Consider the following 13,151-nt stretch of genomic DNA (forward strand, 5'->3'; position numbering starts at 1 on the left):
TTTATTTTTAATAAATTTGCAAAAATGTAAAAAAAACTTATTTCATGTTGTTATTATGGGATGTTGTGTGTAGAATTTTGAGGAAAAAAATTAATTTATTCCATTTTGGAATAAGGCTGTAACATAACAAAATGTGGGAAAAGTGAAGCGCTGTGAATACTTTCCGGATGCACTGTAAAACGCCAGCCAAACCAATACACCAATTAATGTATTGATGATGATGATGTGCTCATTTCAAGGACCACATTTCCGATTCCCATAATACTATGTATTGTATATTATTATTTTGGTTTTGAGAAGGCAATATTTCTCAAAATTTGAATTTTTTAATTTCTTGCCTTTGCAAGGTGTCATTTTCCACGTTTGAGCTACTCTTGAACAATGAAATGGACAATTGCTTGACTTGGAGAAGACTATATTATTCAGCTTTGTACTTTTTAAAATATTTTAATTAAAAAAAAATCAATAATCCAATAATGTGGTTTCATTTATTGATAATCCTAATATTTTATATATTCAGTACATCCAAACTTGCATTACTGAAGTCAAACCATGCAGTATTCATGAGGTTGACAATACAGACTACAAGAATGTGACTGAGGCAAAGCTTTAATTTCTGACGATGGGACAGATGTCCTTGAGGCATTTCAAAGGCATTGAATTATTATTTTTGGTAATTTTATTATTATTCCTTCAAAAGAACAGCTACAGATTCAAGGTACAACACAGCTGATGATGTGGTACAAGGTACAACACAGCTAATCATGTGGCAGCCACATGTAATTCCTTTTTTATTTTTGAAATATTAATACAAAGCCATGCTTTAGAGATTCACATTCTGTGCTATATAGACTCCAGTTAGTAGTGATACATAACACAGCTGGAAAAAGGATGTAGTTTTTATGTGATATTTTGATACTTCTCCCAAGATACTTCTCCCAAGATGCTCCTTTTTGCATCATTTAAGCCAGTCAGAATATGCCAGGTATGTCCAGGAGACAAACAGGACTACTGTCTTGCTGTAGGCCCATTCTACAATCTCCAATTTTAAAATCTCCATATGAAATCTCTGCTTCATTCGAACTGGAAAAGAATACAAGGCGTTTTGCGTTATAAGTCCCAGTAATCACCCCAGTAGTAGAAGTACTTATTGCACGTCGATGTGGATAAAAGTGTCTGCCAAATTAATGTAATGTAACAGAAAGTATTTGCTAACAGAAGTGTTTGTCCGATTTGTAAAGGGAATGACTGAAATGCAGTGTCTTTAAGGCAAAATCATTTGGGACGAGTCTTACAGCTTTGGCAGCATAATATTAGGGTGCAAATAATATAAAAATTACATGATCAAAAGGAGGAGCTGAGGGGTTGGCCGAGTACATGCAACCCCCCCCTCCCCCCCTTCCAAGAAGCAGGCCTGACCCCTCACCCCTCCCATCATGCTGCTGGTCTGCACACATGCGCCCAATGATCTCCAGTGCAGAGCAGCCATGCCATTCCTCAAAGAGGCAGCCAGTAACCCTTTAATATTATATGTAGAAGGCATCTTTAATGCAGAGCTTTGAGTCATTAGTCACACTGTACAGCAGGGATAATCAAATCTGGCCCTCAAATCTAAATCCAACCCTGCTTTTATTTTTTTCTGGGTAATTAACTGAACACTTAGTGCTACTGATTGGCTTCACACCCAACTCTCAGGTAAAGGGAGGGTGGAAAACCAGCGGTTCATGGCCCCTGTTGTGCAGCATGTGACTAATCTATAATCTATAGTTCTTCTGTAATAAAGTTTGACATTATCCATAAAAGGTGAGGGAGAAAGGTTGTTGCATTAATCGACATATGCAAAAGTTTTTTCCTAATTCTGATAATCAACTGAAGGCAATGTAGCCTCACTTAGAGAGTATGAGGCCTCCCTCTTTCAACTAGCCTTTAATACTGTACATATAGTGATAACCACAGGCTTAAGTGAAATACGCATGCAAAGACACCAGGGAGGATATTGCTACATCATTTTCTGGATTATGAACTGCCATAATCCACTGGGTGAAATGCCTGCTGCTGTTAATTGCTTGGATTGTTGTGTATAGGTTATCTCTGTTGGAGCATGGCTGTAACCAGCCAAGTTGTAAGGCATGATACATTTAATAATTATGTCCTGAAATACATGGTCATCACTGTGACATCCTGTAGTGATGTAGGCAAACTGAGATGTTTACAGAAAGTGACACAGGCCTTTTCCCAAAACAACATATTCCCATTAATCCTGATAGTGTGGAAAAAAGGAAACCAAAGAAATGTCAGAAAGGACTGATTAACAGAAAGAAATAAAAACAGCACAAGAGTGAATTTCCAACGAAGGTTTGCCATTTTAGTTTATGCTGTGACACAATGACAGGACACAAGCAGTTGTGCCTCAGTAAGACTTGGTTTGGGAATAGACCTTAGTCGAATGGATACAGAATAATTCAGCAAACCATGCATGTGGGTGAAGGCATCCGATACAGTTTATAGACAATATATATATAAATGACAGAATATCTACCTAAAATATGAGCTGGTAAAGTTTTTTTTATTTCAACCATTTACAACTGTAGCTTATAGATGAGGAAAATGGCTACTATTAAAATGAAAGCTCCAACTTCTAGAGCTGAAGCATTTTAAAACAGATTGCTGTCATCCTGAAATCCACAGAGGGCACTAACACTGTAATACATGCAGTTTGAAATACAGGGAGCCACAGAGAGCTCGGCTTCCCTGAAAGAAACCACAGTTCCCCTTTAAACTAAAGTTGGGGGGGGGGGGGTTTGCTAAAAAACACAATTTGAACAATTGTTAACCACCCCCCATCCAACCATTGATCTCAGACACCCCGAAAGCTAGTGTGTGACTAAACACTGGGTATATGGGTCCATAAGGAGGAAGACTGGAGTATACACTCAGTGAGCACATTATTAGGTATTTAGGCTTATTAAGTCTGCTGTAGCCTGTCAACTTAGAGGTTTGATGGGTTGTGTGTTCAGAGATGCTACTGTTGTAATGCATGGTTATTGTTTTCACACTATTCTCTGCAAACTCTACACTGTTGTGCATGAAAATCCAGGAGATACTTAAACCACCCTGTCTTGCAACAACTATCATTGCACGGTCAAAGTCACTTAGATCACATTTTGTCCCAATTCTGACATTTGGTCTGAAAAACAGCTGAACCTCTTGACCACGTCTGCATGCTGTTATGCATTTAGGTGCTACCACATTGGCTGATTATATATTTGCATTAACAAGCTGGTGTACATGTCTACTTAATAAAGTACTGACTGAGTGTATGTGGGTGTGCTTTTAATAACTGCATTGCATATGATTTTTAAGAATGTTTATGGAAGGGGTAAATGTTCCTTTTATTGCAAAAAACCAGCAGGGTGCTCATCTCCAGCAAAATCAAAATTGTTGCTTTTATTCATCCTTCAGAGAGAAAACTGAAGCTTGCATGTTCTAAATTGAGAGTAAAAAGTATATACAAATGGATCAGGAAGGTAAAAAAAAGCTGATATGTCAAAGCGGCCTTTAGTCTTTGGACAAATCTTTTTTGTGAACAATAATAACAGAGAAGAGCTCTGCTCTGAAGGATGACAATGCATGCTTTTCCGGTATAACTTCTCAAAGTAAAACTTTATCAGCCATTAACTGAAAAAAGTAATAAAAAAGCTAATCGCAGTAAAAAGTCATATCCCACTGATAACCGTACCAGGAATAAAAAATAGTGTTCATTAAAAAAATGTAATATTAATAATATTACTGAACAGTAATAATAATTTTAATACAAATAATAAGGTAATTCTACAAAGACTTTTACCAGTCAATAAATCAGAACCATGATGAAATACAATTTAGACATACAGCATGTACACGAAAAAAATCTTCATTGGCCTTCAAGGAAGAACAAATCAGATGCCAGCTTTGGATTCATATCAAACTTCATCACAAGATAGTTACAGCAGGTTAATGGGGCCTCCACTTTACACCATCCTGACAGAAAGCAATCATTTTGCTTTTGGCAACAGTCAACCTTTCAGGGCGAAATGATGGCTAAATGATATGGAACACACACCTTGAACCCCCCCCAAATACAGTAGTTGCACAGAATTTATATCATATACAAATAGCATGTCAATTTAGCCTTCCAATATATGGAGGCAATGTTTTTATCTTTTTGATCATATTCTTCCTTACCCACGCATTGATTCAATCATAATTTGAGAGTGCCATATGGCACTCAAGCGTAACTACCGTAACATCCCTAGAGTGTCATATGGCACCCTTGAACTTATACCTTTTCAACCAATCAAAATGACTCTATATTATTGTTTGAGCCCCTACTAAAACCTGAATTTTCTCAACCAAAACCAAAACCCCTTGACTTATTTGTACTTATTTCTGTGACATGCTAAGCCAAGTCAACATAGGGACATGTGTTGACTAAATCCAGCCTGCTCTTCAAGCAAACATCTCTGTATTTCAATCTGGCCATTATGTGAAATGGCATCTAGAGTGATTGAGACATAACTAAAGGAATTGTGATGTTTGATGAGTGGGAGAAGATGTACATTAACATTAAAAACAACATAATGACACAAATAATGTTAATGTAAGCATGTAACATTTCATGGAAAGCCGTAGAATTCAGTAGTTTGTTAAAATAATACAATAATTAGCTACAGTGCCATTACTGTTGGCCCTCAATAAAATGTCACACACAACCACCCAGACACACACACCAATGTTTTACTCTACAAAAAGTAGAAAACCTGACTGTTCAAGCACAGCTCTCGCTCTCCTCTGCGAGAGGGCCATTGCTTTTGTCTATCTTTTACTCAGTCTTTAGTAATCATTGATCATTGAAACATGATCCTGACTCTAATTGTTCCTTTAACTCTTCATAAAGATTTTTTACACCAGTGATCAAATAAATACATGATCATTCATGCCAAATTTCAATTTCACTGGCAAAATTGTGCTTATTTCATCTTTCTGTGGTTGAGTAACCAAGGGCAAATTCCAAAGAGTGTCAGTCCATGACTGGGTTGGGGGGTGGTAGCCATTTTGTGTACCATACTGAGAGTTCACTCTGCCTGGGGAAAGTAGTGGGATTATTATTCTGGTATGTACAGTACAGCAGTTATATAACGTTGACTATTCTTTTGTCAAGGAAGAACTGGTAACACGGTAATGACAGGAACAGACATCATCAGCGACAACAGATAACCCCCCCTTCCAAAAAAATAAAATTAAAACAACTTTGTTTGTCCATTACCCGGCCACATTCGGCTGACTGCATCATGCCTGTAGCCCTCACTGACAACACCAACCAGACAAGAGTAACGGACAGCAGAGATGGTGACTGGAGGGCCTGTGGTGTCTAGAGAGCACGGGGGGGGGCTGAGGAGAGAAGGGGCAGAGAAGGGCCCGGCCTACACCTCTTTGATAGTTCTCTCGGAGGGGTGGTACTCGGAGGCCTTTGGTGAGGACATGTACAGGGACTGAGTCTTGCGTTTTAAGCGTGCCCTCTTGGTGGCCAGCGTCAGGCTGTGCTTGCTGGAGGAGATGATCTCCGAGATGAACTTCTTGCAGTCTACGCACACTTCCATGGTGCTCCAGTCCTCCGTCAGCTCCTTGGGGAGTTCTCCTTCATCTCGGGACTTCTCTCTGTGTTTAGACAGCCTGGGGAAGGGGTAACAGACCCACAAAAGGGGGGGCCACATCACAAAGGTCCAGATATCAATGCCTTTCAATTGGGAGTCATTCATCTCTAGCACATTGATTACAGTACCTGTATTATTATTCATTGATTATTATTAATTCATATCATTGACAACCAGTATTTTTACCTAAATAGGCAGAAGGCAGACTAATTTAAAAATGGGTTGTTGCTCATTTTTAAGCGATAGTTTGTTTGTTTTTACCCTCCTGTGGGTATGTTACAGCGGTTACTCGGTTAACCGATCACCGGCACAGCCCTAGCGCCAGGATACGCTCCTGTGGCATGGCTCTACTGTGGCCTTTGAGGGGAGAGAGGGGCGGCCGTACCTGGAGACGGTGCGCTGCAGGCTGTGCCGATGGCTGGAGGATGGCTTCTCAGACTGGCCTGCGACCTCACCCTTGGGTAGAGCAGTAGAGCCCAGAGAGTAGATGGGCAGGGTGGCGTAGGGTTTGGACGGCAGCCTCATCTGAGACAGGGAGTGCAGTGTCAACAACCCACCAAACACAAGGACTAACCAGTTACAGTGTGTGAAATAATGTATGCTGAGGCGACAGGTGTTGGACATACCTTTTTACAACACTGGGAGCACACAGGTCTAAAGGGGAAAGAGGAAAGAAAGGACATCGAAGAATATGGTCAGCTATGATAACTCAGCATTATACCAAGCAGGCGAGGATATTTTTTTTTAAAGAGCGCGCCAAAATTCACAAGTCAATTTACGCAATATCTTTCAGAATCTGGTCTTGGTCTTCAGAACCAAACACACACACCTAATCAGAAGACTGCTAATGATGGCCAGAGGCCTTTTATTTGGCTTCTGTGACAAAATGTGCCGATGCTGTACAGGATTAGTTCTGCCTGTACTGAAAACAAGGGAAGGATTTGTGCAGTCAGTCTGAAGGCATCTTAAGCCTCTGAAAGTGTGGCTTTCTTGCATGCTGGAACAGGGAGGTGCATTACCTTTTGCAGAACTGGCAGGTATAGGACCAGGTGAAAAAGGAGAACCTCTTTGTACGGCAGCAGAAACAGAGCTTTATGGGAAAGAAGGACAGCCATGTAAGAACATCTCAGTAGGAGGTCCAGGTCTCTGGAGCGGACAGTATGCACCGTTTATGGCAATTCCAGGCAGGCATGGACCATAACCGTTACCATGACTGTGATCACGACAGTCTTGACAACAGCCTAAGACCATATGTCTGATTCTTTCATATGAACAAAACTAAATGTCATTCTTAACCCATGTGTTCAAAGCACAGAACACCCCAGCCGATTGTTGAGGGTGAAAGTGGGGCAAAATATAATTTAAACTGCAATAAAGATTCTTGTTGATTCTCCATAAGAATCTGAATTGTTGTTCTAGTCTTCTTCAGTGTCACACAACATTGAGGAACTACAGAGATGAGGGGCAAACCACTCTATCAAACAAAATGTCCAAAGAATTTATCCCAAATTTTAGGCCAGGTCAAACTCTCACCTTTCCCTTCTTCAGTGCATTGTAGACATCCTTGTACTGTTGGAACTTCTCTAGCTCGGCTTTGACCAGCACCTGCCTGATGTGCATCACCTCCTCCACCGTCAGTGCCAGGCACTCCACTGGAAAGCAGAACTCCTCCTGCAAAACACAGGGCCACTGTTACCATGCCAGCCTCCACCCCGTCTACTGAGCATGCTCAGTGCCATGAGCAACCACATTCCTCAAAGGGATGGACTTTATGAAGTGAAGAATGTGATTAGTATCAAGCGGGACTGCTGGCACTCCAAGTGATGTTGGTACTGGTTTGGGAAAATTAGTATTTAGGGAGGTAGTGGTCAGCTGACCCTGCTGAAAGTTCCAGTTTAAACCAGCCTAAACTGGTCAAGCTGGTTTAATCTGTGTTTTCAACACTTTTAGCTGAATACCAGCTGTTAACCAGCTGACAAGCCTATATAGTCAGCTAGTCCACCTGCTTATCTACCAGCTTTGTCCAACTAGGGACCAGTTTTGAGAAGCCACAGACCAGCTATGACCAGATAGAACAGTCAAAAACATCTTAAACCATCTGGTCTTAGCTGGAATTTTCAGCAGGGAAGTGCAGTAACAATTCATTCAAATGGACAACTGAACATTTTATATAGAGCTCCTCTACTTTTTCCAAATAATCAGTAGCAAGACTCAGCACCTGTTTTCTGGTAGTTTTACACAGATTACCATACAGTAATTGATGGTACTGTGAAAACCAGTTAGCAAAGTGTTGTTTAAAATGATATTGCGACCTCAGCACCATGGCGCACATGAGGGTTCCAACACACAGTTTTCTTCATTTCTAATGATCACAAACAGGTTCAGGTCATGTGACATGTCCATAATTTAATCAATGGATTTCCAAGAGATGCAAATTTCCATTTGAAAAACGTCAAATTAGGATGTACTAAGTACCTGCCAAGCCCCCCCAATCAATTACCTAATGACATAAATGCCAATACACTGAACCACTTTCACAATCCAGTGTCTGAATCCAATATACATTGATACATGATTAATTAATCTAGCAAGTGATGAATGCAATGTGCTTTAAACTAGGCTGAATTCCCAGGTAAGGGCTACTTTACCCTGGCCCCAGTGGGCCACAGCTGCATGTCAGTTACAACAGAGCATAATGGGGGGAAAGGAGCCAGAATTGGCTCAGTTAAAACTATTTGTCATCCGATGATGCACCTGACGGGAGAATTAAAGTGCAGTTAATGCAGCCCTCCAGGACTTGGGCTCAGTAGCCAGACCCAGGAGAATTGCATGCAAACCATAATAGGACTTTTTTTTCTCCAACACCCAGTGTTAGGTTGAGAGCATGGTCCAATGCAGAGTTGCATGGAGAGGGGAGGGAGGGGGACCATCATCAACTGTTAGTATCCACACAGAGGTGGAATTGAATGGAACATACCACTTCACCGCTGACGTCCGCACCATCCTGAAGAAATGACACAATGAGCCACACCCATGCAACCAGTACCCATAACTACACCCATCTCTCTGAACACTGGCTATGTAGGAGCCTACATTACCAATGAAAGAGAAAAAGAAAATCAATCTGAACAGGCCCGTGGGGATAACTGTTCAGACCAACCTGGTCTACAGCCTACAGTGCCCACATAACTTGTGTGAGAAAATAAAATCATTGTTTCATTGAACTAGCTAAGTATATAAGCCTTTTTAAGGCCTTTTGGCATGGATCGACTGAATAAATACTTTCAACAGAGTTACTTTTCAACAGGAACTTCATATGGAAGTTTCCAAACGGTGAACTACATTTTTGTTTGTAGAACATCAATAGCAAGCCTTTAACCTATCAATAGCTTTTGAGCAACAGACAGGAGTAATTGATCTGAAGAGATAATTCACTTCTGGAATAACAGCAGGCCTCATTTAGGTGGATACAGAGGTGCAAAATCCAGGTTCAGAAAGTAAAGTACCTCCCCAGTACTTTGTCCCAGTTACCTGGATTTGCTAATTTAACAAATAGAACTAATGGTAGAACTAATTTGGGAACTAATTTGTAATTTCATGGGTGGAAGAAACACATGGCAGGACTTTTACCTTATGACCCCTGGACTTTCCACCTCTGTGTGGATATAATAAAGATAAATTTAAGTTAAGTGATGAAATACAGTGATAACAATGTTGCAGAGAACTGCGGTACTCTGGTTTTACATCGAAAAATCCTGAACTACCAAGGAGGAACTAGTTAGCTTCCTCCAGTCATGCCCCCACTAAATTCAGTACAAGGGTTGAATTTACTCCATTATTTTATAAAGGATCGCCTTTCTCTTTGGCATTTACATTGGATGCATTTGGACCTTCAACATGACCTCTTCCAGCAGATGGGCTGTTATGGTATATAACGTAGCGTGTAAAAACACATCTGGTTATGTAAAGAAAGCAGACAAATTAGCACCACTATATCTCTGAAGCGGAAAATGGATCTGATACGGCCATGTGGGATTTCAGTAGAAAGTATGGATGACACCAGTCTAGTTATGAAGAATGCTAGCACTTCTAGCAAAACTCAATAGTGAGAATTGAATCAAGACCAGAGAGTGCCATTCTCTCCAAAATAGTTTTTGCCATAATACGTTGAATACAGAACTACAGCCGTCACTATGCAGGGTGAAGCCAAATCTCTACACATGATTGGTGCTCTAGGGTGATAGTTATGTCTAATCAACCATAAGAAGCATGAGGATCAAGCTAGTCATGCTGCCTAAGCTATCGGAACGTTTTAGCAACAATAATGCCGGTTTAGGCATTGTCAGGATTCTTTCAAGAAGCAGGAAGCACTAAGTGCAGTGGGTTTCTACGCCACCCAGGACATCGGGTGGAGAGGCAAACCTTTGCGGGATTCCAGCGGCCGGTGTAAACGCTCTCACAGAGAGCGAACACGGCCAGGACAACGCCCAAGGCAGATGCCTCCGCAGAATAGGAGCCCTGCAAAACGGGCAGGGCGGAGAGGGTGGGGTAGAGGGGTATCCTCGGAAACAAGCGGATTATCCTCCCCACCTGAGCGACAGACACACAGACAGGAGGAGGAGGGGTGATGCAGGGCGAGGGAGCGAGAGATGCCTGAGGGCAGAGGCTGTGGGGGGGAGGCTGTGGGGAGGAGAAAGAGGAGGGATGGGAGGAGGAGGGACTTGGGGAGGGGTGAGCCGAGGTCACAATCACTGCGATGCGATTACATCATACACGCCAACCTTGCCCCGCACCCTCAGGACACGCGGAGTCCAGCTGATTAAATTACCCCTCAGCCTCTCGGTGTCCAAGAGCAGCATCAACACACAAGGCATTCAGCGGAATAACAGCTACAACAGCTTGAGAGTACTCTGAGAGCACACAGTGTACATTCCCAATGTTGTTACATAAAGTGATGAAGTGAAAATACCATACATTGGCCCAGAGAGGGGAATTAGCAGGCTTGTCTATAAACATGCTCGGAGCCATTCTGAACATTAGACTTCCAACTGTGACAGCTGGACAAGGAATGACACCGAACGCTCGGGAACACAACACGCCTTTTCATTCATGAGCTGTGGTCTGATGCGTTGTAAATCCTACCACTTGCGTTTGCTCGGACATACCAATCATTCTCACCTTTCTTGAGAGGACAATTCCTTTAGCCAATATCCAACTAAATGTGGTTTTGTTAACATATTTTTCAATGTCCAAATTAAATTCCTAGCAACAATTAATTACCCATCTCTTCTAATAATTTCAGGGTGACCTACTGTGATCTACACTGTTTGTTCAGAGGACAGCAGACCAGAGGTCAAATACATATGCAACATTTTGGAACTCTTTGGATGTGTGTCAAATTTGAAAGCTTAACTGCTTAACCTTCAGCAGCTTCAGCCGAAAATGTTACTGACCAAAACATACAATCATATGAAATAATTATATATTTGAAAATAGATGTTTCTGTTAACTATTAAATATGTTGAATTTCACTAGTGTTGAAAGGGTTCAAGTATTTTTGAATTTGAGTCCAACTCAATTACAACTGTACATTATAGCAGGTAGCGCTTTAACTCTAAAGCAGAAGATAAATGTGAATTTCAGGTCATGTGACAGGGGCAGGAAGGCCATGTCACTCACCAGAGACTTGGAGCTCTGCCGGGTTGGGGGAATAAACTGGCGCACGTTCGTGGGGGTCTCCTTTTCGATGGAGTGCCTCCGCTGGGATGCCTGACGTCTCTCCGGCTGGGGGGTGGAGGAAATGGGCAGGAACATGGGTGGAGCTGGGTACAGGGGACATGAAAAGTAATGGACACACATCAACACAAATATCACCAGTAATGGAGACACAACACAGAGATAAGGAGAAACTGTCACAAAACATACAGCCTATCAATTACTATAACACAACAGAGTTCACAAGTAACCTGAACATATACATTGAATTGAATGTCAAAACACAGAGAACATGTAATATATAGAGTACAAGTTACAGTCACAGAAGACAGAGAACATGGAATATCACAAAACACCCTAGAGTACATGTCACAGTAACTTGCACAATAAATACAAGAGAAAATATGAGTGACAATCAGAAAGATGACAAATAATCACTGTCAGACAACATATAGAGGGCAACTGTGATGGGAGGTCTGAGGCCTGTGACTGGTCCATAGGTCTGCTCAGGGAATTCAGGTAGAGGGCTTACTTTTTTTTCCTACTGCAGTCTCCGGAGAAGTGTCATCCAGCAATGACGCGGCAATGCTGGAGCTGCTAGCTGATATATGCGTAGTGTCATCCTGCAACATAGGTACACTCACTGTTACCCACAATCCACCTGTCATACTTCATCCATACTGGCTCCACGGTGGTGGAACGTACTCCCCGTGGAGGTCAGAACAGCAGAATCTCTTGCCATCTTCACGCGCAGACTGAAGACACACCTCTTCAAGCTAGACCTTTCCCTATCTCTCCGAACCTCCCTGTAAACCTTAATTGTTGTCTTTACCTGTGATATTTACTTGTGTATTAGGATGTTTTATTTGGCTGGGTAAGCATTGTTTGGCTAGGTAAGCGGTTCATACATTGTTCATACATTTGTGTGTTGCGGTACTACGATAAAAAAAATAATAATAAAAAATAACTATTATCAAATAGGCCCTGGTCCTTATCTTTGTTGTGCAGGTAGCAGTTGAAATTGTACTTCTAGGGTCTTTCAGCGCACTTATCCTTGGTTATAGGTTTGCACTTTGCACTTTATTGTACGTCGCTCTGGATAAGAGCGCCTGCCAAATGCCATTAATGTAATGTAATGTAATGTAATCCTGCAACATCGGTAAACACACTATTACCCACAATCCACCTATCCCTCTTCATCCCGCGACACAGGTACACACACTGTTACCCACAATCAACCTGTCACAGTTCATCCTGCGACAGAGGTAGGGAACAGTGCCCCCACAATGCACCTGTAACAACTCATCCTGTGTCACCTGTATGGCTGGCACATCCACTGGTGAAAGTCACGGTTGGCCCCACTTACATCGGAGTCTGAGCTGTCCAGTTCAGCTAGTGTGGGCGCCTTTAGGAGTCTCTTCCGCTGCGATAGGGCCTGAGCCCCACCCCTGCCGTTCCGCTGAACTAGAGGCATTCCGTTGGACAGCGCAAGCGCGCTCATGGAAAGGTTCCTGTGGGTTTCAGGGCTGGACACATCTGTAAGCAGGAGCCATTACAGAAAATGGAGTCAAGTATGAAATGGAACATTCTCACTTGGAATCACCGGGGAGAGGGGAAGCTAAAGTTTAACGCAGATCCACCTCTAAAACAGCAGCTGCAGCAGGGAATTCTAACATACCTGAATATGCAGTATGTAGTACAGTACCTTTGCATATTTTATATTTCATTACACTATTCTTTTTA

General features: G+C 41.9%; 1 protein-coding gene across 4 annotated transcripts in view; it reads right to left on the minus strand.

Annotated features, from left to right (window-relative positions):
• Window positions 1–2,339: 2,339 nt before the first annotated feature.
• The window catches only part of LOC133110138 (protein spire homolog 1-like), a 53,518-nt gene continuing 42,706 nt past the window's right edge, over window positions 2,340–13,151 (minus strand). For 2 of the 4 annotated variants that reach the window (XM_061220034.1, XM_061220025.1), the window contains 10 exons: window positions 12,775–12,944; window positions 11,941–12,031; window positions 11,373–11,515; window positions 10,116–10,283; window positions 8,671–8,697; window positions 7,227–7,364; window positions 6,713–6,783; window positions 6,320–6,347; window positions 6,079–6,218; window positions 2,340–5,712 (listed from right to left, as the gene is read on the minus strand). In XM_061220034.1, coding sequence (XP_061076018.1) covers window positions 5,463–5,712; window positions 6,079–6,218; window positions 6,320–6,347; window positions 6,713–6,783; window positions 7,227–7,364; window positions 8,671–8,697; window positions 10,116–10,283; window positions 11,373–11,515; window positions 11,941–12,031; window positions 12,775–12,944 — 1,226 coding nt within the window. In that variant the 3' untranslated portion in view covers window positions 2,340–5,462. The remainder of the gene's footprint in view (window positions 5,713–6,078; window positions 6,219–6,319; window positions 6,348–6,712; window positions 6,784–7,226; window positions 7,365–8,670; window positions 8,698–10,115; window positions 10,284–11,372; window positions 11,516–11,940; window positions 12,032–12,774; window positions 12,945–13,151) is intronic. The other 2 variants (XM_061220051.1, XM_061220043.1) reach the window with 1 other exon arrangement.

The sequence above is a fragment of the Conger conger genome, chromosome 1, assembly GCF_963514075.1.
Source record: "Conger conger chromosome 1, fConCon1.1, whole genome shotgun sequence".
Lineage (NCBI taxonomy): Eukaryota > Metazoa > Chordata > Actinopteri > Anguilliformes > Congridae > Conger > Conger conger.